The sequence below is a fragment of the Tamandua tetradactyla genome, chromosome 2 (assembly GCF_023851605.1).
Source record: "Tamandua tetradactyla isolate mTamTet1 chromosome 2, mTamTet1.pri, whole genome shotgun sequence".
Taxonomy (NCBI): domain Eukaryota; kingdom Metazoa; phylum Chordata; class Mammalia; order Pilosa; family Myrmecophagidae; genus Tamandua; species Tamandua tetradactyla.
In genome coordinates this window covers 99,129,628-99,156,346 of record NC_135328.1, presented here as the reverse complement: position 1 = coordinate 99,156,346, position 26,719 = coordinate 99,129,628, and the positions used below count along the sequence as shown (strand labels likewise).

The window sequence follows — 26,719 nt, the reverse complement described above, 5'->3', positions numbered from 1 at the left end:
TTTTCCCTAATTCTCTTCTAAACCTCTAGATTCTGTGATACTATCACTGCCTGCAGGTGTGTGCCTGGTGTGGCTGGAGTATATTCAACCCAGGTCAGGGCATGAAAGTGTGAGCAAAAAAGACTTCTGATCCAAGGACTGAGGTAAGAGCCTGAGCAAGGGGACTATCTGGAAGAGGCTGGAGGAATGTTTCAAACTCTCGCCAAGTGCCCTGTGCAACTGGCGGCTCTGTCCTCAGCTGCGGCAGGAGTAGTGTTTAGGAGGAAACCTTGGTGGAAGAAGGGAAGGAAGAGCCCTAAAAGCTATGGTGCGCCACAAAAGCAGGCTCCCCTCCCCGGGCCTACCACTCTCCTCTACTTTTCCACCCTGGGCAGCATCAGCAGAAAGCTGACGGAGAGCTGCAGTGCCAGGAACCCAGAAAGGAATGACATCTGTTTGAATCTTCCCGGAAGGGTAGCCTAAAAGCTACAGTAGTAGGAAGGGAGCAGATGTGCAGCCTCACTCACCTCCCATCCTTTTCTTCAAGTCACCTCCCCAACCATGCCTGTGTCGCGTTCGTCCTTCCTTTTGATAGTGTTCCCCCGTCAGACTTTAGCAGATTACCAGAGCTATGGGTGCAGTAAGATGACCTGACTCAGATCCAACATCTGGTGGTTAATAATAATCACTCAATATATTTATGTTGAGTCCATGAAATTATTAATATTCCCTCTTAACAGGGATCGCACTTCTAATGTGCCCTCTGCAACTTCCAGGTCCCTTCCTGAAAAACATGCAGATGCGGAGAACTGGGCCAACAAAGCACAAACAAGTCTCAATAATCCTCTTCCTAGAGCTCCACAGAGGTTTGCAATCTTTATGTTACCTTTGGAAGGTCAATATGGTGACAGCACAAGCCGTCACTTAGGACACTTGGAATTTAACTCTACGGCACAAGCTGGAGACACAAGCTCTATTCTCAAATCTCCACCAACACCCAGCCCTCTCTAAGTTCCTCTTGTCTACACTATTGCTGGACCCATATGTGCTCAGTTTTCTGAACACATTTTAGAACAAGGAAGACCTGGTCCCTAATTTCATAGAGCTTTGTCCTTCAAGATTATCAAAAGATGCAGCTCTCTAAACTTAAGGTATTCATAGGCACTTTCTTTTAACCTAGACTCCTTCCTGCATCTCACCTTCTCTCAGAGATCTCACCAGGAAACTAGACCAGGTATCTTGTTTGTTGGAGTGCAGCCAGCCACTGCTGTTCCTTCTGAACACCATCACCCACCCTTCCATATTCCAAATTTTAACTATCCAGAGTTCTAGAAGCACCTGGGTATACTTCCTTAGGGACCTGTATGCAAATGTGGCAGACTGCATGTTCCAAGAATGGCCACAGCGATATCTCCAATTCCCATTCTTCCAGAACCTTCCCTCTCTCCATCAAGAAGCCTATTTACTCTCCCCTTGAATCCAGATGAGACCTTAGCACTGCCTCAGTGAATAGAATGTGGAATTCTGGAACTAAGTCACAGAAGGAAAGACAGCTTCTACCTGGCTCTCTCTCACTAGGGCAACTGTCTTCAAAACCTGGCTACCGTGCAGTGAGGAAACACTACATGGGAAAACCCACATGGAGAAGAGCTGAGTCCTCAGGACCAACGGTTAGACAAATGAGTGAACTGGTCTTGGAGGACCCCAGGTCCCCGCTTTCAGGCTTTCCAGATGAGGCCCCAGACATCATGGAACAGAGATCAGCTGTCCTTGCTGTACCCAGACCAAATCCTCACCCTCAGAATTTGTGAGCATAATAAATGGCTCTTTCATACCATTCAATTTTGAGGTGATTTGCTATATAGTCGTAGTATCTGAAACAGCAAACCAAGCATAAAATATTAGTGAGATCTCACAAGGTCTCGATTCCCTCGGCATCTACAGAGCCCTACTTGTGCTCAGGTCACAGTAGCAATATATGATACCATGGGGATCACTGCAGGGATGGCTCTGTTCTTACAACCACAAGGAAACAAAGAAATGGAAAATGGGAGAAGACTTGCAGAAACATAAAAATGGGAGTTGATTGAAGAGTGTACAGTGTAAAAATTTTAATTTGCCCAACACTGAGCATTTCTAAATCTAATGTTGTGTTTGCTAGAATGATATTTTTGACACTGGAACTTTTTTTTTTAAGAAAGAAGAGAAGGTATGTGGAATGGGGAGTGTACATCAGCACACAACCCTGTGCCTTATCTCTTCCAGCTTTCTGGCTTCTCTCAAAGTCTCTTTCCAGTTTATATACATTCCACTCCTTGCTTCGTAAGCTAAAAACAGAATAGGTGGAGTCTTACAAGCTGAACACACAATAGTAGTGGCACCATCAGCGACCCTCCACTCCCCACCTGCCACACACAAAAATTCCCAAATCATCAAGGTCATTATCAGTATTATCAACACCACAATCTTTGATATGACCAAATGGTGCCTAGTCTTATGAAAAGCACACCAAGAAACAACCTCAGATATATGTATATTTTTATTAATCTGTAATCGTCCCACCCTGGGTTCCCCCAGGCAGAGCCCAAGACAAAGACTTGTGCACAGGCCATCTAAGTGGGAGGTGATCACAGGAAGTAGGGGCGAGTGAGTCCCAGATGCAGGAAGAGCCAATACAGGGGTGCATTTCCAAAGGCTGCTACTCTCTGGGTGAAGAGAACTTGATTCTAGGGGACTCCCCAAGAAGCATAGGGAATGCCTTCCTCCATTGTAGGATAATATTGGCTAATATGTGTTGGGCAGTAATTGTGCTTTGTACTTTCTAAACACTTATATAAATGTAACAAGAGCACCGCCAAGGTAGGTTTTAATAACTTGCATTTTATAGAGATGGAACTCCCCAAGGCAATAGAGCTAGGAAGCCGTGGAGTCCTACCCTCCTAACTTCGAAACCTTTTGCTACATTACAAAAATGCCTACTGTACAAAAGGGGCAGAGACTTTAATCCGTTTTGCTCAGAAGCTCTTAGAAAATGCAAAAATATCCTTTTGGCTTCAAATCAAAATGCCTCTGAGAAAAGAGTCCCCAAATATACAATAGAGAATTATCTGGCAAACTTGGACCTAAGACTCCCAGCTGGAAGGTCTGCAGAAAATAAATATTCACTGGAATGCTTGATAAGCCTCTCTAGCCTATATTATTTTGGTGATTATGCAGCTAACGAGATTTCACAGAAATAAATGGAGCAGCAAAACCACGGACCAATGGCAAACCTAACAGAAAAATTAAAATTTGAGTATTGGTCTTTTAAAGAAGCCCTGGCAAAGAGCAGTACTCCTCACAGCCCCATCACAGTTGTGCCTTCCTTCATGGGTCGGAGCCTATTCTTAGTTTGAGGTATCTCAGCTGTCACTGAAGAGAACTCTCAACTGGAAGAATAATTAGAGTGGCTCAGAATAGCACATTTGAAGAGGCGAGGAACGAATTGGCAAGAGCTGCTTAACCGTCAAATGAAATAGGGCAGGTAGAAGGGAGATTCTGTGAATCCTGGGGAATCTTGAGCCAACCTGTAACAGGCTCTTCCTTTTACTTAGGGAAATGGCCAGAATAGCAGGTTTTGTTACAAGGATAAAGCTTTGGGAAAGAAGCAAGCTGAAACTAGAGGGATATTGCACGCAAACCAAAGAAAAAAGTTTTCATCCATTTATTGCATTTAATTCACTAGCTAGATTTTAAAAATATGGGGCTATCTTTGTTATTTTGTGATAATAACATTAATACATTCTCCTAGAGGGACACGAATGGACATTTGCAAACTGGTGCTTCTGGCAGCAGTGTTCATGATTTACAGTGGACGGAGGTGGCCTAAGAGTACATCCACTGAGGAATGGAAGGGGGAATTGTGGTGTTTACATATACTGGACTGTTGAGCAGTTGCTAGAAGGAATGAAGTTGTGAGGCACGTAAGGAGGTGAATGAACCTTGAGGATAGTATGTTGAGTGAAATAAGCCAGAAACGAAAAGACAAACATTATGAAGCCTCACTAATATGGACTAACTATAATGCAAACTCTGAGAATTGAGTTTGAGAGCAAAGGTTATCTGGTAAGGCCTATTATAAAGCTTTCTAGATTGCAAGCTCTTACAGCAGTCACATCTATTCTGGAGTTATAACTGTTATTTCTAAATTCTAGATGCTGATGAACCTGGTAGTTCCCTGGAATTCTGGGGATCTGCGTAACTCCTCAGACTCAGAGCTAGAGTTATTGCTACAAAAGTCAGCATTACCCCATACAGCAACTGTTAAAAACACTGAAAAAGAGACCAGAGTTCAATTAAAGATATGAATGAAGCTGATCTTGGTAGGACAAAGGTAAATCAGACTAAAGGGTAAAGGATGACATTGGCTGTATTTTAAAACTTCATCCTCTGTTTATTTGGGGCACAATATCTAATTAACTTGTATGGTCAGCTTCTTTGAAAACCATAATTACAAGAATCTTTGAACAGGGAGTGAGATCTTGTTGGTTTGTATAGGTTAGTGTGATGCCCCAGTACATCCCAGAATAATCTGGGAAGATTAAACAGTATTTGCAAACTCCCCTTGAGAGACTGGGGAAAAAGGTGGAGATATATTCTCTGATATTCTTGCAAGCTGTGGGGAATGCCAATTTGATGGGTCAGGCTCTCAATCTTGGGGCTTGCCCTCATAAAACCTATTCCTGCGAAGGAGAACCTAAACTTACTTATGATTATGCCTAAGGGTCAACCTCAGAGAATCTCTTTTGTTGCCCCAGATGCAGCCTCTCCCTAAGCCAATTCTGCAGGTGAACTCACTGCCCTCCCCCCACGTGGGACATGACTCCCAGTAACCAGCCTGAAACTTGGCAATGTGGGAGTGAGAAAGACTTCTGGACCAAAAGGGGGAAGAGAAACAAAACAAAATAAAGTTTCAGTGACTGAGAGATTTCAAATAGAGTCAAGAGGTTATTCTGGAGATTATTCTTATACAGTTTATAGATACCCCTTTTCAGATTGGGGGATATTGGAGTAGCTAGAGAGAAATACCTGAAATTGTATCCAATAGACTTGATTCTTGAAGATGAGTTACTAACTATAGAGTTTTTAAGGTGTGTTAGTATGATCGTGAAAACCTTGTGACTGACACCCTGTTTATCCAGTGTACAGACAGATTAGTAAGAAAAAATAAATAAACAATGGTGGGGGAATAATGTAATGTTTGGGGTATTATTTTTTACTTTTATTTTTATTTTTATTTTTATTTTTATTCTTACTTCTATTTTTTTAAATGTTTAAAATTGTATAAAATAACATATATAGGTTCCGGAGAAGATGGCGGCTTAGTAAGGTGCGTGCGTCTTAGTTCCTCCTCCAGAACAACTACTAAATAACTAGAAACAGTACAGAACAGCTCCCAGAGCCACGACAGAGACCAGACACACAGTGTACCCCAGTCTGGAATGGCTGGACCAGCTAAGAGACTCCACTGCGGTGAGGTCCCCGAGTGGCGCATGCTTCCCCGGGCCATGGCGGCTGGCGGCCAGAGCCCCTCCCTCCCTCCTTCCCAAGCCAGCTGGGAGCTTCGGATCAGCGGTTCCCCAAGCCACGGTGGCAGGCGCCCCTCCCCCACGCGTGGCTTCCCGGGCCAGCTGGGAGCCTCGGATCAGCGGTTCCCCAAGCTGCGGTGGCTGGCGCCCCTCCTACACACGCGGCTTCCCGGGCCGGGTGGGAGCCTCGGATAGGCAGTTTCCCAAGCCGCGGCGGCCGGGGACCGGAGCCCCTCCCACACACACAGCTTCCCGGGCCGGCTGGGAGCCTAGAATCAGCGGTTCCCCAAGCCACGGCGGCCAGCGACCAGCAACCCTCCCACACGCGGCTCCCCGGGCTGGCTGGGAGCCTCGGATCGGCGGTTCCCCAAGCCGCGGCGGCCGGCAACCAGAGCCCCTCCCACACACTGGCTTCCTGGGCTGGCTGGGAGCCTAGAATCAGCGGTTCCCCAAGCTGCAGCGGCTGGCGACCGGCGCCCCTCCCACACGCGGCTCCCCAGGCTGGCTGGGAGCCTCGGATCAGCAGTTCCCCAAGCCACAGCGGCTGGCGCCCCTCCCCCACAGGTGACTTCCCGGAGGGAAAGGAAAGAATCTCCAACAGTAGTAGAGACTGAGCCTAACCTAACACCAATAGTGGCATTAATGAACAACTTCTGACTACTAAAAATAGGCCCTCAGCTCAGGCGAAACTGATCAAGGCGGAAGTCGCCTATTGGGCTAACTGAAAAAGAGGAAAGGGGGCGAAACAGAGCCTTCTGCGGCTGTTTCTACGGAGGCTTGGTTGCCTCTAGGCTCAGCGCTGGGATTACACAGGTTGCAACTGCCCCGAATGCAGAAACAGGCTGCTTTCAGGGCTCTCTACCATATGAATTTCCCCGCAGGAGGGGTGAAACACAACTCAGGTGCATTCCCTCTCTCAAGGAACTCAGATCCCAGGACTTCACAATTTGAAGCCATTAAAACCAACCTACAACCTTTCCTCTGTCTCCACCACACATCCAGCAGCGAGAGTCTTCCAAAGTTAAAGGACCCACAACAGCTTTTGCTGGTGGGACCCGCAGACAGACAAGCACCACATACTGGGCAGGATAAGAAAAACAGAGCCCAGAGAATTCACAGGAAAGTCTTTCAACCTGCTGGGTCCCACACTCAGGGAAATCTGATTAAATGCCCAGACGCCAGCAAAAAATAACAAATCACACCAGAAAAATTGAAGATATGGCCCAGTCAAAGGAACAAACCAATAGCTCAAATGAGATACAGGAGCTGAGACAACTAATTCTGAATATACGAACAAAAATGGAAAACCTCTTCAAAAACCAAATCAATAAATTGAGGGAGGACATGAAGAAGGCATGGGATCAACAAAAAGAAGAAATGGAAAGTCTGAAAAAACAAATCACAGAACTTATGGGAATGAAAGATACAGTAGAAGAGATGAAAAAAAAAAAGGAAACCTACAATGGTAGATTTCAAGAGACAGAGGTTAGAATTAGTGAACTGGAGGATGGAACATCTGAAATCCAAAAAGAAACAGAAACTATAGGGAAAAGAATGGAAAAATTTGAGCAGGGGCTCAGGGAATTGAATGATAATATGAAGTGCACAAATACACGTGTTGTGGGTGTCCCAGAAGGAGAAGAGAAGGGAAAAGGAGGAGAAAAACTAATGGAAGAAATTATCACTGAAAATTTCCAACTCTTATGAAAGACCTAAAATTACAGATCCAAGAAGTGCAGAGCACCCCAAAGAGAATAGATCCAAATAGGCGTTCTCCAAGACACTTACTAGTTAGAATGTCAGAGGTCAAAGAGAAAGAGAGGATCTTGAAAGCAGCAAGAGAAAAAGAATCCATCACATACAAGGGAAACCCAATAAGACTATGTGTAGATTTCTCAGCAGAAACCATGGAAGCTAGAAGACAGTGGGATGATATATTTAAATTACTAAAAGAGAAAAACTGCCAAGCAAGACTTCTATATCCAGCAAAATTGTCCTTCAAAAATGAGGGAGAAATTAAAACATTTTCAGACAAAAAGTCACTGAGAGAATTTGTGACCAAGAGACCAGCTCTGCAAGAAATACTAAAGGGAGCACTAGAGTCAGATACGAAAACACAGAAGAGAGGGGTATGGAGAAGAGTGTAGAAAGAAGGAAAATCAGATATGATTTATATAATACAAAAGGCAAAATGGTAGAGGAAAGTATTACCCAAACGGTAATAACTCTAAATGTTAATGGACTGAATTCCCCAATCAAAAGATATAGACTGCCAGAATGGATTAAAAAACAGGATCCTTCTATATGCTGTCTACAGGAAACACATCTTAGACCCAAAGATAAACATAGGTTGAAAGTGAAAGGTTGGGAAAAGATATTTCGTGCAAATAACAACCAGAAAAGAGCAGGAGTAGCTATACTAATATCCAACAAATTAAACTTCAAATGTAAAACAGTTAAAAGAGACAAAAAACGATACTATATACTAATAAAAGGAACAATTAAACAAGAAGACATAACAATAATAAATATTTATGCACTGAATCAGAATGCCCCAAAATACGTGAGGAATACACTGCAATTACTGAAAAGGGAAATAGACACATCTACCATAATAGTTGGAGACTTCAATTCCCCACTCTCATCAATGGACAGAACATCTAGACAGAGGATCAATAAAGAAACTGATAATTTGAATATTACAATAAATGAGCTAGACTTAACAGACATTTATAGGACATTACACCCCACAACAGCAGAATACACCTTTTTCTCAAGTGCTCATGGGTCACTCTCAAAGATAGAACATATGCTGGGTCACAAAGCAAGTCTCAACAAATTTAAAAAGATTGAAATCATACACAACACTTTCTCGGATTATAAAGGAATGAAGTTGGAAATCAATAATAGGCAGAGTGCCAGAAAATTCACAAATACGTGGAGGCTCAATAACACACTCTTAAACAACCAGTGGGTCAAGGAAGAAATTACAAGAGAAATTAGTAAATATCTCGAGGCGAATGAAAATGAAAACACAACATATCAAAACCTATGGGACACAGCAAAGGCAGTGCTAAGAGGGAAATTTATTGCCCTAAATGTCTATATCAAAAAAGAAGAAAGGGCAAAAATTTGGGAATTAACTGTCCACTTGGAAGAACTGGAGAAAGATCAGCAAACTAACCCCAAAGCAAGCAAAAGGAAAGAAATAACAAAGATTAGAGCAGAAATAAATGAAATTGAGAACATGAAAACAATAGAGAAAATCAATAAGACCAGAAGTTGGTTCTATGAGAAAATCAACAAGATTGATGGGCCCTTAGCAAGATTGACAAAAAGAAGAAGAGAGAGGATGAAAATAAATAAGATCAGAAATGGAAGAGGAGACATAACCACTGACCTCACAGAAATAAAGGAGGTAATAACAGGATACTATGAACAACTTTATGCTAATAAATACAACAATGTAGATGAAATGGACAAGTTCCTAGAAAGGCATGAACAACCAACTTTGACTCAAGAAGACATAGATGACCTCAACAAACCAATCACAAGTAAAGAAATTGAATCAGTCATTCAAAAGCTTCCTAAAAAGAAAAGTCCAGGACCAGACGGCTTCACATATGAATTCTATCAAACATTCCAGAAAGAATTAGTACCAACTCTCCTCAAACTCTTCAAAAAAATCGAAGTGGAGGGGAAACTACCTAATTCATTCTATGAAGCCAACATCACCCTCATACCAAAACCAGGCAAAGATATTACAAAAAAAGAAAACTACAGGCCAATCTCTCTAATGAATATAGATGCAAAAATCCTCAATAAAATTCTAGCAAATCATATCCAACAACACATTAAAAGAATTATACATCATGACCAAGTAGGATTCATCCCAGGTATGCAAGGATGGTTCAACATAAGAAAATCAATTAATGTAATACAACATATCAACAAATCAAAGCAGAAAAATCTCATGATCATCTCAATTGATGCAGAGAAGGCATTTGACAAGATTCAACATCCTTTCCTGTTGAAAACACTTCAAAGGATAGGAATACAAGGGAACTTCCTTAAAATGATAGAGGGAATATATGAAACACCCATAGCTAATATCATCCTCAATGGGGAAAAATTGAAAACGTTCCCCCTAAGATCAGGAACAAGACAAGGATGTCCATTATCACCACTGTTATTCAACATCGTGTTGGAGGTTCTAGCCAGAGCAATTAGACAAGAAAAAGAAATACAAGGCATCAAAATTGGAAAGGAAGAAGTAAAACTATCACTGTTTGCAGACGATATGATACTGTACGTCGAAAACCCAGAAAAATCCACAACAAAACTACTAGAGCTAATAAATGAGTACAGCAAAGTAGCAGGTTACAAGATCAACATTCAAAAATCTGTAGTGTTTCTATACACTAGCAATGAACAAGCTGAGGGGGAAATCAATAAACGAATTCCATTTACAATTGCAACTAAAAGAATAAAATACCTAGGAATAAATTTAACTAAAGAGACAAAAGACTTATACAAAGGAAACTACAAAAAACTGTTAAAAGAAATCACAGAAGACCTGAATAGATGGAAGGGCATACCGTGTTCATGGATTGGAAGACTAATTATAGTTAAGATGTCAATCCTACCTAAATTGATTTACAGATTCAACGCAATACCAATCAAAATCCCAACAACTTATTTTTCAGAAATAGAAAAACCAATAAGCAAATTTATCTGGAAGGGCAGGGTGCCCCGAATTGCTAAAAGTATCTTGAGGAAAAAAAACGAAGCTGGAGGTCTCACGCTGCCTGACTTTAAGGCATATTATGAAGCCACAGTGGTCAAAACAGCATGGTATTGGCATAAAGATAGATATACCGACCAATGGAATTGAATAGAGTGCTCAGATATAGACCCTATCATCTATGGACATTTGATCTTTGATAAAGCAGTCAAGCCAACTCACCTGGGACAGAACAGTCTCTTCAATAAATGGTGCCTAGAGAACTGGATATCCATATGCAAAAGAATGAAAGAGGACCCGTATCTCACACCCTATACAAAAGTTAACTCAAAATGGATCAAAGATCTAAACATTAGGTCTAAGACCATAAAACAGTTAGAGGAAAATGTAGGGAGATAACTTATGAATCTTACAATTGGAGGCGGATTTATGGACCTTAAACCTAAAGCAAGAGCACTGAAGAAAGAAATAAATAAATGGGAACTCCTCAAAATTAAACACTTTGGTGCATCAAAGAACTTCATCAAGAAAGCAGAAAGACAGCCTACACAATGGTAGACAATATTTGGAAACGACATATCAGATAAAGGTCTAGTATCCAGAATTTATAAAGAGATTGTTCAACTCAACAACAAAAAGACAGCCAATCCAATTACAAAATGGGAAAAAGACTTGAACAGACACCTCTCAGAAGAGGAAATACAAATGGCCAAAAGGCACATGAAGCGATGCTCAATGTCCCTGGCCATTAGAGAAATGCAAATCAAAACCACAATGAGATATCATCTCACACCCACCAGAATGGCCATTATCAAGAAAACAAAAAATGACAAGTGCTGGAGAGGATGTGGAGAAAGAGGCACACTTATCCACTGTTGGTGGGAATGTCAAATGGTGCAACCACTGTGGAAGGCAGTTTGGCGTTTCCTCAAAAAGCTGAATATAAAATTGCCATACGACCCAGCAATACCATTGCTAGGTATCTACTCAAAGGACTTAAGGGCAAAGACACAAACGGACATTTGCACACCAATGTTTATAGCAGCATTATTTACAATTGCAAAGAGATGGAAACAGCCAAAACGTCCATCAACAGACGAGTGGCTAAACAAACTGTGGTATACACATACGATGGAATATTATGCAGCTTTAAGACAGAATAAACTTATGAAGCATGTAATAACATGGATGGACCTAGAGAACATTATGCTGAGTGAGACTAGCCAAAAACTAAAGGACAAATACTGTATGGTCCCACTGATGTGAACCGACTTTAGAGAATAAACTTGAAATATGTCATTGGTAACAGAGTCCAGCAGGAGTTAGAAACAGGGTAAGATAATGGGTAATTGGAGCTGAAGGGATATAGACTGTGCAACAGGACTGGATACAAAAACTCAAAAATGGCAGCACAATACTACCTAATTGTAATGTAATTATGTTAAAACACTGAATGAAGCTGCATCTGAGCTATAGGTTTTTTTTTGTTTGTTTTGTTTTTTTATATATTTTTTGTATTTTTTATTTTTATTTTTTCTCTATATTATCATTTTATTTTTTTTTCTGTTGTCTTGCTATTTCTTTTTCTAAATCGATGCAAATGTATGAAGAAATGATGATCATACATCTATGTGATGATATTAAGAATTACTGATTGCATATGTAGAATGGAATGATTTCTAAATGTAGTGTTAGTTAATTTTTTTTAATTAATAAAAAATGTATAAAAATAGACTGTTACAGAGTATGATTATATTCCACTGTGAAAATAAAGTATATAAATATGCATAAAAATAAATAAATAAAAAAATAACATATATACAAAGCAAAGAAAGAAAAAACGCAATGAGTATTACTGGACAAAGGCCATGGATTCTACTGCCTGTTATGCTCAATAACCGATTCCTGAGACACCAGGGTCTCAAAGAGAAAAAGAGTTTATTACTAGGCACGTAGCAGGAGAGCAGATGACCAAAAAGCCCAAAATCTGTTTCTCTGAACTGCAGTTACTCTTTGCCCATCTTCTTTTTGGGGGGGGTTGGAGGGGTGAGGTGCATGGGCCAGGAATCAAACCCAGTCTCCATATGGCAGGCGAGCACCCTACCACTGAACCAACCATGTACTCCCATTTTTTAAATTGGGCTGTTCAGTCTTCCTTATCGATTCAGAGGATGATTTTTTTTAATAGATTGAGGGTATTAACCATGCATTTGTATTATACTGCTATCCAGAAATTTAGATCTGAGCCTTCAAACATTCAACTGAAGTTAGAAGGCTCCGTTGCTTCTGGTTCTTTCCTGGTTTGGTATAATAGTTGGTGGGTATCTCAGAGGGAGAAATGATGGGATCTTGGGGTTGTGGGGGTTAAGTGGCAGCACTTAATCACGTGGTGGCCATGATTACAATAATGGACAGTAGATTGAAGTGGTAACTAGCAGAGTGACCTCCTGAGATCTTTGGTATGAGCAAATTGATCATGGGGTCCCTAGAACTGATATAGATGGGCAGCCTTCTGAAGTCTTATTTGATTTGCATATGCAAAAAAGCTCTGCATTTAGTGAACAGAAATCTGATTTGATCCATTATAATAGAGAATCATGGTCCCCTAATCAATTCCCAGACTTCAGCCAGTTCACAAAGCCCCTTGAATAAAGGAAGACCAGGTCCTTAAAGAAAGTACTTACTACACTACCAGAAATTTACACCTCCCAGCCTTCCTCTAAGGGATGTGCAATCATTGACCAGGTGACCGTGAACTGGAAAAGGGGGAGTAAGCAAACTTTGGAGGGGATTATTAGTCATTGGCTTTGGGTACTTTCTGGAGACCAAAACACAACTGTAGGTCCACCTGTCCGAGCAGACCTATGGAGGTCAGGTGATCACTGGGGTTTGGGTCCAGGTCCATTTCACCCTGGCCTTTTTGATTATTTCCCTAGTTCTGGAATGCGTAATTGGAATAGACCTTCACAGCAACTGGCAGAATCCCTATGTTCCCCAGAGGGGCCACTCTCACTCTCTCTCTCTCTCTCACTTGCTCCCGGTCTCTCTCTCATCTATCTATAGCTACCTATCTGCCTGTCTGTCTCTTTATTTATCTCTATATCTATCTACTAATATAATTAATAATCAGAAAACAGTTCATCAAACAGGGCACAATGATGATATCAACTAACATAAGAATAACAGTAGCAGTTAGCACCCGTTGAAGACAATGTGGCAGACACTGGTCTAAGCCTTTGACATGGATTCATTCACTTGCTCATCATGACCCAGAGATCCATAGGAACCTCATTTTGTTAATTTTTGTGGCTCCAGTAACCAGGAACTCAATAAGTGCATTTAACAGGAAGAACCTAATGATCAGTACTACATTCTTAAAAGGACTTCCCCACCATGAGCTCCCACGCAAGGTCCCTGGGGTGCTGGCCCTGGAATCTTTACCATTCTCCTCTACTGACCCTCTGCCTCCTAACTTAGTGCTTAACACCTGCCTCAGGTGCATTTGCTTGGGGAAATCTGTTCAGCATTCTGGTTCTTAAATGCTGGCATTTGCTCCCCACCCCACAAGCAAGAATCGTGGGTAAGGGAGGACCTTTTTCTGCCCCAGCCCAACCTGTCCTTTTCAGCCTTCACCAGCAAGGCAGACACGTTCAGCCTACCACTTGTGCTACTTCAGATTGCAGTGACTCAAGACCAGCTTTGTCTTCCACTTGCCCCAAAATAGCTGACACACAAACATGCAGAGAGGGAGCTCCATTTGTCCTAGAAGAACATTTTAACCATTAACTTGCTGTTTGATTAAAAAAAAAATACCTATCCCCACTTCCAAAAGGCAATCTTGTCAGCCAGGGAGGGAAGGGAGTTCAGAGGGCAGCAATCATCAAAATAATGACTTACGAATCTCAAGCACATTATGCTAAATGAAAGAAGCCAAACATAGAAAGCTGCATTATATGACTCCATTTATACGAAACATACCAGAATAGGTAAATCCATAAAGACAGAAAGCAGATTAGTGATTGCCAGGGGCTGGGGAGAGGGAAGAACGGGAAGTAACTGCTTAATGGGAATAGGGTTTACTTTTGAGTGATGAAAATGTCTTGGAACTAGATAGCGCTGATGGTTGTGCAACACTGTGAATGTATTAAATGCCACTGAATTGTACACTTAAAAATACTTAATGGCTAAAGTTATCTTAGGTGAATTTTACCTCAATTACAAAAAAAAAGAACTTTTGCATCCAGTGAAAAAACAAGAGCAGAAGATCATGTTTTTGAGCAGATACACTGTGCCAGTCCCTGTGCTAAGGGCTTACAAGCACTGTAGATGGAATCCTCACCTTGACCCTATGAGGGAGGTACTGTCTTTACCCTGAGTTTACTGAGGAGTCAAATAATCAGTAGTTTGCAGAGGGATTCAACATAGGCTGCTGCTTCAAGCCAACAGTTTCAATCAATGTGCTTTACCTTCAGGGGGACTTACTATCTAAGCTTGGCCAAAGAAGAAAGGAAACTAACATATATTAGGTTTGGGGTGGGGAAGTAAGGACTATTATTTTTGTAGTGTCTACTTGGGACCAGTAACTTAAACAGATTCCTAATTTAATTCTCACAACCACCCTTTGAAGGAGGAATTTCTGTTACCCTCATTTTGCAGATATGGAGACTGAGTCCCAGCAGGTTCACCCCCTTACCCCAGGTCATGAGACTGGAACCAGATCCACGATGCCAGCTGTTTCTCTGAACCAGAGAAGGAAGTGACTAGCTCTATCCCAGAGGCTCAGGATTCTCTCACGGTTTCCTGTCTTAGCTCCATGGTCTGTGGAGCAAAGAGGAAAGTGACAGGTAAGGTCACAGCTTTTGCCTCCCCTGCCCACCCACACTGCCTTCCCTTTACGTGACTCCCTTTCAGCTCAGTTAGCCCAAATGCAGAAAGCTGTATGGTGGGTTTCCTTTCACCTCTTTCACGTGTGTGTTTCTTTTGTTGGATAAGTACCGACTAATTTATGAGATGTTAAGTAACATAGATTTAAAGGGGGAATACAGGCATCGGGACACGACTACAGTTGAGCCTATAACTATTCTCCTATTAATATATGAGACAGCATTATATTTCTTTAGAGAATTTTTCAGAATGTATTTCTCCAAACTGGTTCCAGAAATCTGATCTTAGCGAATCCACTTGCCTCAAAACTTTCAGCCAATAAATTTCTGTTGTTTAGGCCAACCCATTGCACGGTATTTGTTTTAGCAATCAGGAAAATAAACCAAAAGATGAAATCCCATTTGATCTGTATTCAGCAGAGGTTAGAACGTTAGGGATAACGTTCTAAATTGCAAAAGTGTATCTGTTACCATCCTGCAAATTTCTATTTCTTATTCCAACTCATTATTAAGCATAAATAATAATTCACATAATGATTGATTTGTGTTAAAATTATTGATAAAAGTTCCCAGATTTGGTGAAATTACATATTAACGTATGGATTTTTTCCAGGAGAGGTGCAAATAATTTATATCTGGTAGAGAAGATAATCTCAAAGATTATCATTTATTACTCTATAGGACATTAACCAGTTTTCTATCTAACATAGAAATCTTTTCCTAATATTCCTTAAATATATTTCCCAAAAAATATATAGTTAGCTCCTCAAATGCTCTTGAGATCAGTGTTAACATCTTATTGGTTCCCTCATCGAGCAATAGATTAAATAAAATCTTTGACATGCATTACTTTTAGATTTGCATGAAAATCACAATTATATACCCTTTTGAGAATTAGTGTTAACATTAGCCTTTTCTCCAGCCAAAACAAGTTCTTAGTAGTCTTTCTCTCCTTGTTTTACCAATGTTCTCCAGTTTATATCAGTGGTATCAGAGTTAAAGTTTAAACTGGGCATAACGTCAGAAAACCATTATGTCACTGATTCTATTTTGTGGTAAAAGACAGACATTGCATTTCAATTATTTCTCCTTTCATGCATTCCGTTTTTCTATTAAACATCTCTGGAAGGCCTAATATTTGCAGGGCACTGAAGGGGATACCAAATTTCTTAAGAGAACTTAGAAATGAAAGGGGAGCATAGTTGTACGTTAATATCTAGAATACCAGAGGGTGTAGATGAAGGAGTAAGGGTGTTTACTGGGGGAATCTGTGACAAATTCTGATTACAGACATCAGAAAAGGCTTGCCAGAGAAAGTGACATATTAATTGGAGCTGAAGGTTGAGTAGGGTTTGGAAAGATGGTGCAAAAAAGGTAGGGTTTTCTTGGCAGAGGGAACAGCGGAGAATTCAGGAAGTACACTGAGGACAAGCGGTCCCATGTAACTGAAACACACATGGGTTTTTTAGGAGAACTTGAACTAGAAATGGATTTGAGGCCTGCATCAGTTTTCTATCGTTTCCCAACAACCCACCCCAAAAGTCAGTGTCTTAAAACAATTGTGTGTTATTTCTCATGCATCTGTGGGTTGATTGATGTTCTAGTTTGCTAGCTGACGGAATGCAACACACCAGAGATGGATTGACTTGCAATAAAAGGGGATTTATTTTGTTGGTTCTTCAGAGGAAAGGCAGCTAACTTTCCACTGAGGCTCTTTCTTACGTGGAAGGCACAGGATGGTCTCTGCTGGTCTTCTCTCCAGGCCCCTGGGTTCCAACAACTTTCCCCGGGGTGACTTCTTTCTCCATCTCCAAAGGCCTGAGCTGAGCTGCAAATGCTGAGATGAGGAATGCCGAGCTGCTAGGCTGTGCTACATTGCGTTCTCTCATTTAAGCACCAGCCAATTAAGTCAAACATCACTCATTACAGCAGACCCGCCTCCTAGCTGACTGCAGATATAATTAGCAACAGATGATATTCACGTACCATTGGTTTGTGTCCGCAGCAACAGAACTAGGTATGCTCACCTGGCCAAGTTGACAACTGAATCTAACTAACACAATTGATCTAGGTTGGCCAGATCTAGGTTGGCTCCACATATCTCTGGTCCTATTCTGGGAAGAGCAGGCTAGCCTGATATGGCAAAAGTACGAGAAAAACTAAAACCATGCAAGGCTTCTTAAGGCCTAAGTTCAGACTGGTATGGTGTTTCTTTGGCCCTATTCTAATGGCCAAAGCAAGTTACATGGTCAATTCAAAGCCAAGGAAATAAGGGAAATAAGAGCCTAACCCTTGAGTGGGAGAAACTATAGTCATAACTGCAAAGGATCTAGATACAGAGAGGGGCGAAGAATTGGGGACAATGATGCAAACCATAGGATCAGATAGTTGAAAACTTTGAACACCATGGATTAGGAATTACACTCTTCTGTAAGCAAAGGGAAATCATCATTGCTTTTTTTTTTTTCAGCACTGCTGGGAGACGTTCTCAGATCTACGTTAGCAAGATGATTCTGGCTGCTAGCTGGGTGAGAATTAGAGAGTTCACAACCACCTGGACTAGCCTAGTGGCTCTGGGAAAAGAGACAGAGGGAGAAATTAAAAATAGTTCTGAAGTAGAATAAAGAGGGTCATTATCTGAAGGATGAGTCAGAAAATTAAGACATTACCTTTTCTAAACTGGTATGGTGAAATCACTGAATAATAAAAATTCTAACTACTTTTATTGAGCATTTATTATGTACCAGACATTATTGTAAACATTTTATGCACATCATCCTGGTAAAGTGTCATAGCAAACTTATGACATAGTGTTACAGATTTCTGTCCCTATCTTATACATTAGAAGATGGAGGCTTAAAGCATTGAGCAACTTGACCAACATTCTACTAGTAACTGATAAAGCTCAGGTCTGAACCTAAATCGCTTTGATTCCAGAATCTGAGTTTATAACCTCTATGGGCAGTCTCAGCAGAAAAGGAAAAACTCCAAGTGAACTGGCTTTGGGCAGGAGCTAAGAGTTGATTTGGGGTAGGGACTGTTCACACTGATATATGTTGAAAATTTACTGAAAAAGCTGATTAGTTTTCTATTCTGGCCCACCATACTATTTTATTTCAATTATACTTTTTAAATTTTGAGGCAATTGTAGGTGCATACACAATTATAAGAACTAATACAGAGAGAGCCCTTGTACCATTTACCCAGCTCCCCCAAAGGTAACAGCTTTCAAAACTATAGTACAATAACACAACCAGAATATCTGTGCTGACATAGCCAAGATATACAACACTTTCATCCCACTAGCATCCCTTACTGTGCCATGCCCACTTCCCACCTTCTCCCACCCCTCATTAACTCAGCAGTTGCACTTCTGGGCAGTTCTCCAATCTGTTCTCCATTTCTATCATTTTGCCATTTCAAGAACGTTATATAAATGAAGTCATATAGTATGTAACTTTTGGTTTTGGCTTTTTCACTCAGCTTAATTCTCTGGAGATTCATCCAAGTTGTGTGTATGGAGAGTTCATTCTCCATGGTTATGGGTATGCCTCAGTTTGTTTAATCGCTCACCTAATAAAGGACATCTGGGTTGTTTCCACTTTGGGGCTATTACAAATGAAGCTGCCATACACATTTATGTACAAGTTTTTGGGTGAATACAAATATTTCATTTCTCTGTGATAAGTGCCCAGGAGTGAAATTGCTGGGTCATATAGTAGTTTTATGTTCATTTTTTAAAAGAAATTGGCAAACTGTTTTCCAGAGCAGATGTACCATTTTATATTTCCACAGCAACATTTGAGGGATTTGGTTTCTCTAAATCTTCTCTAAGCATTTGTTGTCACTCTTTTTTTCTGGTTTCTCTAAATCATCTCTAGCATTTGTTGTCACCTGCACACAAAAGATAATCAAAATTATTATTTTTAAGTAATAAAATGCTACTATATTTATTGGTTTTACTATAACATTTTGATATTTTAAAATATCAGATATTTAAATAATAAAATATTTTAAATGTCGAATTTGAATCACACATTGAGATGCACCCAGAGAATCATGTATTTCATTTGCAAAGCATTCAAAACCCATGCCTTCCATTTAAAATCCTTCCAAAGCATCCTGCTTTAACTCCCACTTTCTGGGCTCCTAAGGAAGTTGAGCCATATTTCTTTTATGCATTCATCATTTATATTTCACCTAGATCCTTTGGGCCCCTCCCTACTTCCAAGCAGATTTGTTTTAGAATGGCAGGGTGAGGAGGCAGGTAATGAAAGCCGAAAGAAACAGCTTGTGGTAGGGGATTAGAGGGGAAGGAGGGGGCTTGGGGTTTCCCTGACCCAGCTCCAGGCCCTCCTCTTCCTTTCTTGGAGCCAGAGTCCCTCCACTGCTCTCTCCCTTTATTCTTCAAAGACAGCTCCACTCCCATACACTCATCCTGTCGATCTCAGGATAATTTATTTCATCGGAATCTCCTTCCCCCATCATCCTTCCTAGAGGGACTCAAAGTCAAAAGGACAGAAGGAACTAGACTCGGTCCGCTACGAGGCAGAAAAGCATCTGAGGATAGTACAGAAGCAATGAAATCCCATTTCACTTTTTCATTACACCAAATAAACACCCAACTACTGTTACTGGCACTGCAATTCCTAGTTTGGAGCATGTAAAATGTGCTGACTTCATATTTTACATACACAAATGAGATTTAGAATAAAATTGAAAAATTAAAATAGATTCTAAAGCTTATATGAAAAGGCAAAACGTCCAGACTAGCCAACATTATACTAAAGGACAAAGTCAGGGGGCTGACATTTACCAGACTTCAAGACTTACTATAAAGCTACAATAGTATGTTTACAGAGAGCTACAAAGCTAAGACAGGACAGTGGTGGTAAAGGGCTAGCCAGGCACATAATTCAATGGAACAGAATGGAGAGCTCAGAAATAGACTCACACCAATACAGTCAAGAGATCTTTGACAAAATAGCAAAGACATTTCAATGCAGAAAGGATAGTCTTTTCAACAAATGGTGCTGGAACAACCGGACATGTGAGTGCAAAAAAAAAAATGAAACTAGTTTCAGACTTTATATCTTTTCCCAAAATGATCTTTTCCCAAAATGAATCAGAGGCCCAAATGTAATATGCAAGATGATAAAACTTCTTGACCGTAACTGTGGTAAGTAGACGTATGTACTCCAATACAAACGTGTTCTTAATTTTATTCTCAAGTCCTGTACGTGTGAGTCCAATGGGAACTTTGGAAGACGTTATTTTCAATTAAGGTGTGACCATCAGAAACAGGGTGGCTCTTAATCCATAGTACTGGAGGTCTTACAAAGAGAAGAAACTGGAAACCTGAAGTCGGGGGAAAGCCAGAAGAAAGAGGAAGTCAACAGAAACTGGATGAGCAGACACAGAAGAGAGAGATGGTCAAGTGATGGAGGCAGAGATACAAGCCAAGGAACCCCAAGAATTGCTGGCAGCCAGCAAGGGAACATTCCAGGAGAAAGCAGGCCTTGCTGATACTTGACTTTGGATTTCTTCCAGCCTCAAAACTGTAAGTCAATAAATTCTTGTCAAGTTAAAACCAGTTCGCGGTGTTTGTGATAGCAGCTCTGACAAACTAAGACAATAAATTGGGAGAAAATCGAGGTAACCTTGGGTTTAGTGATAAGACTTCTTAGAAGAAACCCAAAAGCACAATCATGAAAGAAAAAATTTTAAAATTAATAAATTGGACTTCATTAAATTGTGAAACTGTTCTTTGAAGGACACAGTTCAGAGAACAAAAAGACAAGCCACAAACTGGAAGAAAATATTTTTGAAACATACCTGACAAAGGACTTCTACTCAAAATAAACAAAGAAGTCTTAAAACTCAATAAGAAAACAACACAATTTAAGAATGGACAGCAACTCAACAACAAAAAGACAGCCAACCCAATTACAAAATGGGAAAAAGACTTGAACAGACACCTACCAGAAGAGGAAATACGGATGGCCAAGAGGCACATGAAGAGATGCTCAATGTCCCTGGCCATTAGAGAAATGCAAATCAAAACCACAATGAGATATCATCTCACACCTACCAGAATGGCCATTATCAACAAAACAGAAAATGACAAGTGCTGGAGAGGATGCGGAGAAAGAGGCACACTTATCCACTGTTGGTGGGAATGTCAAATGCTGCAACCACTGTGGAAGGCAGTTTGGCGGTTCCTCAAAAAGCTGAATATAGAATTGCCATACGACCCAGCAATACCATTGCTAGGTATCTACTCAAAGGACTTAATGGCAAAGACACAAACAGACATTTGCACACCAATGTTTATAGCAGCGTTATTTACAATTGCAAAGAGATGGAAACAGCCAAAATCTCCATCAACAGAAGAGTGGCTAAACAAACTGTGGTATATACATACGATGGAATATTATGCAGCTTTAAGACAAGATAAACTTATGAAACATGTAATAACATGGATGGACCTAGAGAACATTATGCTGAGTGAGACTAGCCAAAAACTAAAGGACAAATACTGTATGGTCCCACTGATGTGAACGGACATTCGAGAATAAACTTGGAATATGTCATTGGTAACAGAGTCCAGCAGGAGTTAGAAACAGGGTAAGATAATGGGTAATTGAAGTTGAAGGGATACAGACTGTGCAACAGGACTAGATACAAAAACTCAAAAATGGACAGCACAATAATACCTAATTGTAAAGTAATCATGTTAAAACACTGAATGAAGCTGCATCTAAGCTATAGGGTTTTTTGTTTGTTTTTACTATTATTACTACTTTTATTTCTTTTCTCTATATTAACATTTTATATCTTTTTCTGTTGTGTTGCTAGTTCCTCTAAACCGATGCAAATGTACTAAGAAATGATGATCATGCATCTATGTGATGATGTTAAGAATTACTGAGTGCATATGTAGAATGGTATGATTTCTAAATGTTGTGTTAATTTCTTTTTTTTTCTTTCCGTTAATAAAAAAAAAAAAAGACACACACAAAAAAGAATGGACAGAAGAGCTGAACAGACATCTCAGTAAAGAAGATAAACAGATGGCAAATAAGCATATGAAAATATGCTCAAAAACATACATCAGGGCGGGCCGCGGTGGCTCAGCGGGCAAGAGTGCTTGCCTGCCATTCCGGAGGACCCCGGTTCGATTCCCGGCCCCAGCCCATGTAAAAAACAAACAAACAAAATATAATAAAATAAGATAATGTTTAAAGATGTTTCCCTTTCTTCCTCCCTTCCTTCCTTCCCTGTCTTTCTTTCTTTCCTTCCCTTCCTCCCTCTCTCTTTAAAAAAAAAAAAAAAAAAAAAAAAAAAAAAAAAAAAAAAAACATACATCATTAGGGAATTACAAATTAAAACAATGAGATGCCACTACGCATCTATTAGAATGGCTAAAATCCAAAACACCAACACTAAATGCTGGCAAGGATATAGAACAACAGGAACTCTCAATTCATTGCTGATGGGAATGCAAAACACTACAATCACTTTGGAAGCCCATTTGGCAGTTTCTTACAAAGCTAAATATAGGCTTACCATAAAAATCCTAGGTATTACCTAAAGGAGTTGAAACTTTATATCCACCAGAAAACCTGCACACAAAAGTTTATAGCAGCTTAATTCATAATTGCCCAAAATTGGAAGCCACCAGGATACCCTCCCATAGGTGAATGAATACATGTTGGCACATCCATACAATGAAATATTTAGCAATAAAAAGAAATGCACTTTCAGGGCAGTGCGACGGTGGCTCTGTGGCAGAATTCTCGCCTGCCACATCAGAGACCTGGGTTCGATTCCCGGTGCCTGCCCATGCAAACCAAAAAAAAAAAAAAAAAAGAAATGAGCTTTCAAACCATGAAAAAAGATGGAAAAACTTAAATGTATATTGCTAAGGGAAAGCCAGTCTGTATAGTCAAAATATTGTATGATTCCAACTATATGACATCGTGGGAAAGACGAAAACATAGAGACAGTAAAAAGATCAGTAGTTGCCACAGGTATGGGGAGAGAAAAATAAGTGGAGTAATGAAACTATTCTGTACAATTATATAAAGGTGGGTATATGACATTATGCATTTATGAGAACCCACAGCACTAGACACACGTTGAGTGAACTCAGATGCAAACTATGGATTTTAGTTACAAAGAACGCCAAATATTGGTTCATCAATTGTAACAAATATACCACATTATTAATATGCAAGATATTAATAATAGGGGAAACTATATGAGTGGAGGGGGTTATATGGGGACTCTGCACTTTCTATGGAATTTTTCTATATACCTAAAATTGCTCTAATAATAGTTTTTTTAAACAATGCTACTGGCAATGACATAAAAATTTAATCTGTCTTTTATATCTATCTATGCACATATGTATTTTAACTGCCTTCCAGACTTTTATTTTAAACCTCATTTATTTCATCTAAATATTATTTGTGTTGAATTTTTATTTTTAGATATTTCAAAGAGTTGAAAATCTTTTTAAAACTTTTCTACTCATTAAAATTAAATTGTCTTTTACTTAAACTATAAATGCTTATATACATATGTGAAGCAAATAAATACATAATATAATACATATGTGCAAATAAATATAAATAATTCAGCCCTTCTTTTACTGGTTCATTCATTCATTCATTCATTCATTCATTCATTCATGTTTTCACACTGGATAAGAAGTACAGCTACAATGGATGGCCTACAGGGAATGGAGCACTTCCCTCCCCACTCTAAGGGTATTTCTCTGGTTGTGCTAACTACTCACCCTGGAGGACTCAGTAGATCCACAGCCTAATCTTCCAAGGGAGCCTCTCTCGTGCCTGAGGGGGCCCTGGATTCCAATGACGAACCATCCAGGCCTTAGGCAAGACCCTGAATGTTCCTACATCCAAGGTCTCCAACAAGCACAGCTATTGTATCTTGGGACAACAGCATGACTCCAGCCAGGTTTAGGGCAGGAACCCTGGGAAAGTGCCCTCTTAAAACATTGTTGCAACACTCCTGCAAGGCCTGTCTGGTGACTGGCTCCATCCCAGGCCTGTTCTGCAGTGTAATAGTGAGAAGGCAGCCCTATTGGTCTCCAAGAAAGCAAGCCTTGGTTTCTCCTTGGGAAACCTCTCAGGTGCAGGGAGGCAGCTGGGGGAGGACTTCTCAGATCCTTTGCCTGGGATACAGAAGGCACTTAGCAACAACAACATTAATGAATAAACCATTATCTACTACGAATACTGTGAGGATAGAAGATCAATGTAACCTAGGCAGAGACAACGTGGTTTTGATACCCCTTTCCCTCACCAGCGCTCCCTACTGGGTCACCTTGCAAAATCCTGATGACGAGCTGTCTCCTCGTTATGGGTCCTGAACAATTCTTTCACAACCCAATAGATTGTGCCTCTGTTAGTTCTTCAAGAAATGGGCCTTCAGTTCTCTCTCATCCTTTGCAGGACATCACTGTCCTTGAATTTGTTGGTGCCGAACAGTAGCCCCTGGTGTCATTCTGGAGAAACCTATCTGAAGTTAAAAGGCTAATTCTATCACAGAAGCAGATGCTGTCAGTGCCACCCAAGCCCTGGCCTTGCCGGGCATTCCAACCCTTCAGCCGGGAGTCTCTGCATTTCTCTGAGCGAGGCGGGGAGCGAGTGGTGAGCCACCTTCTCAGGCCTCGCCCCCCACGCAAACACACATGCACAAATGTGCGGTGCACAAAACGCCCCTCAGCCCCTTTGGTGGGAAACTCTGAGGCAGCTGTTTTATACACTTACCAGCGTCTCTCCCTAGGGTTAGATTCTAATCTCCCATTGCAAAGTTTCTTACGTCTCTCAAATAAAGTACTTACACTAAAAGCCTGGTCTTGGGGGTCTGCTACTCAAATTAAGTCCAACAGAAATTCTACGCCTCACCCCCATCGCTGCTTTTCCGCGCTAAACAAAATCGTGTCTGAGAGAAATTGTTTGGTCAGACGACGGTGGGGGTATTTTGCAGCATTTTTCTAACATCCCTTATATTACTATTGGCAAAGAAGACAATGCGTCGATTCTGTAAGATCTCACGGGTCAAAGGGTTGGGATGTTTCCCAAAGAGAGCTGTGCAAAACTTCAATTAAGTCCCATGTTTCATACCAATTTCTGTGAATTTTGCCTTCAGCTCCCTAACAGAGCCTATATTTTAATATAAAACACCCCTTCCTCTAATCTTTGAGTAAAATTGACTTTCTGGAAAGATAGACGACATGTTTACCTGGGGTTTTCACATTTGCCATATTCCCTCAGGGAACACGTAAGCCTTCGGGTCTATAGAATTGATCTTAACAATAGTCAGATGCAAAAGGTAGGTTCTCTGCACCCATTTTTGGTCCCTTCTCTGGAACTTTTACACACTAGTCCTTGGAATGGTGCCATGAAGGAACACAGCAACAAACAGACCTTACAAGGCTGTGATTTTATTATGCAACCTGGGCCCCAAGGGAGAATAAAAACTCTGAGGGAAAGGAAGTAAGTCCTGAACTCTTTTTCCCTCTTGGGGACGTTGTGAGTCAAATCACGTATCCAATCCCGTATCATACTCTACACAGACCTCTGAAAAGCTGAGGTTTTCAGCTTTTCTAATGAATATTACCCTCCTCATGGCTCTCTCTTTCCTAGTCCGATGTTCTTCTTCCATCTTATTTGCCTAACACTAACTTTTCCTCAACTACACTCCATGTATCTTGTAGGCAGCCTAACAAGACGGAATATGAGTAAAATGGAAGTGGTCACTCAGGCCCGTGGGGCACTCTACCTGACAGTCTCAGTAACAGAAGTCCTGAACCATTTAACGTATCACAAAAGGTGCTGGGGGTGGGGGGGGATGCGTGTGCAAAGGTAGTTCAGTGGCAGAATTTTCACCTGCTATGCAGGAGACCCAGGTTCAATTCCTGGCCCATGCACTTCCTAAAAACAAATTGAACAAACAAAAATTCAACAAATGGTGCTGCAAAAACAGGATACTCACATGGAAAAAGAATGAAATGTGACCCTGCCATACAGCACACACACACACACACACACACACAAAGTGCAACAGTGAGCAGACAGCCTAGCTCCTGTTCCTTGTGTTTACACATGGGCTCATTCTTGTATTTAAAGCATACAAGCAACTTGTGTTTATATTTAAAGTTTACATATTTACATAGTTATACATACATAAAAATTGTTATATGAATTATTTTATACCTAACCATTGTATTTGGTTTTGTTGTCCATCCACAAAAGGTGGCTTTGATTTATGGAATACCCAGACTTAAAGCAGTGCTTTGAGGACTACTCAAAAATTCAAGGTACTGTACTAAATAGTTTATGAATTATGGTACCATATTTCAAAAGAGGCACAACCAAGGACGAATTTATGCTGTACACTCAGTTATGAGTAAGCTGAACTTCTAACTGGATTAAAACACAGCCTAACATCTTTCAGTGATATTATAAATAACTCTTAATGGAAACCAAACCCTTTTCTCTTTCTTTCCCAAA

At 40.5% G+C, this 26,719-nt stretch overlaps 1 protein-coding gene and 1 long non-coding RNA gene across 6 annotated transcripts in view; one reads left to right on the top strand and one right to left on the bottom strand.

The window, feature by feature from the left end:
- Positions 1–24,180, bottom strand: part of ENTREP1 (endosomal transmembrane epsin interactor 1) — a 136,402-nt gene extending 112,222 nt beyond the window's left edge. The window contains exons 1-2 of one of the 3 annotated variants that reach the window (XM_077148375.1): positions 23,977–24,180; positions 18,951–19,067 (exon numbers count right to left, since the gene is read on the bottom strand). In XM_077148375.1, the coding sequence (XP_077004490.1) occupies positions 18,951–18,974 (24 nt within the window). In that variant the 5' untranslated portion in view covers positions 18,975–19,067; positions 23,977–24,180. Of the gene's footprint in view, positions 1–1,317; positions 1,510–14,983; positions 15,109–18,950; positions 19,068–23,976 lie in introns of those variants that run through there. The other 2 variants (XM_077148377.1, XM_077148374.1) reach the window with 2 other exon arrangements.
- On the top strand, positions 1,053–24,983 carry LOC143673618 (uncharacterized). Of its 3 annotated transcripts, none has more exons than XR_013170484.1 (4): positions 1,053–1,828; positions 4,173–4,351; positions 14,947–15,134; positions 24,656–24,983. It is a non-coding gene; the product is annotated as an uncharacterized LOC143673618 (long non-coding RNA). The 3 variants fall into 3 exon arrangements; XR_013170482.1 differs by lacking the exon at positions 24,656–24,983 and adding an exon at positions 17,644–17,865; XR_013170483.1 differs by lacking the exons at positions 4,173–4,351; positions 24,656–24,983 and adding an exon at positions 17,644–17,865.
- The last annotated feature ends 1,736 nt before the right edge of the window (positions 24,984–26,719 follow it).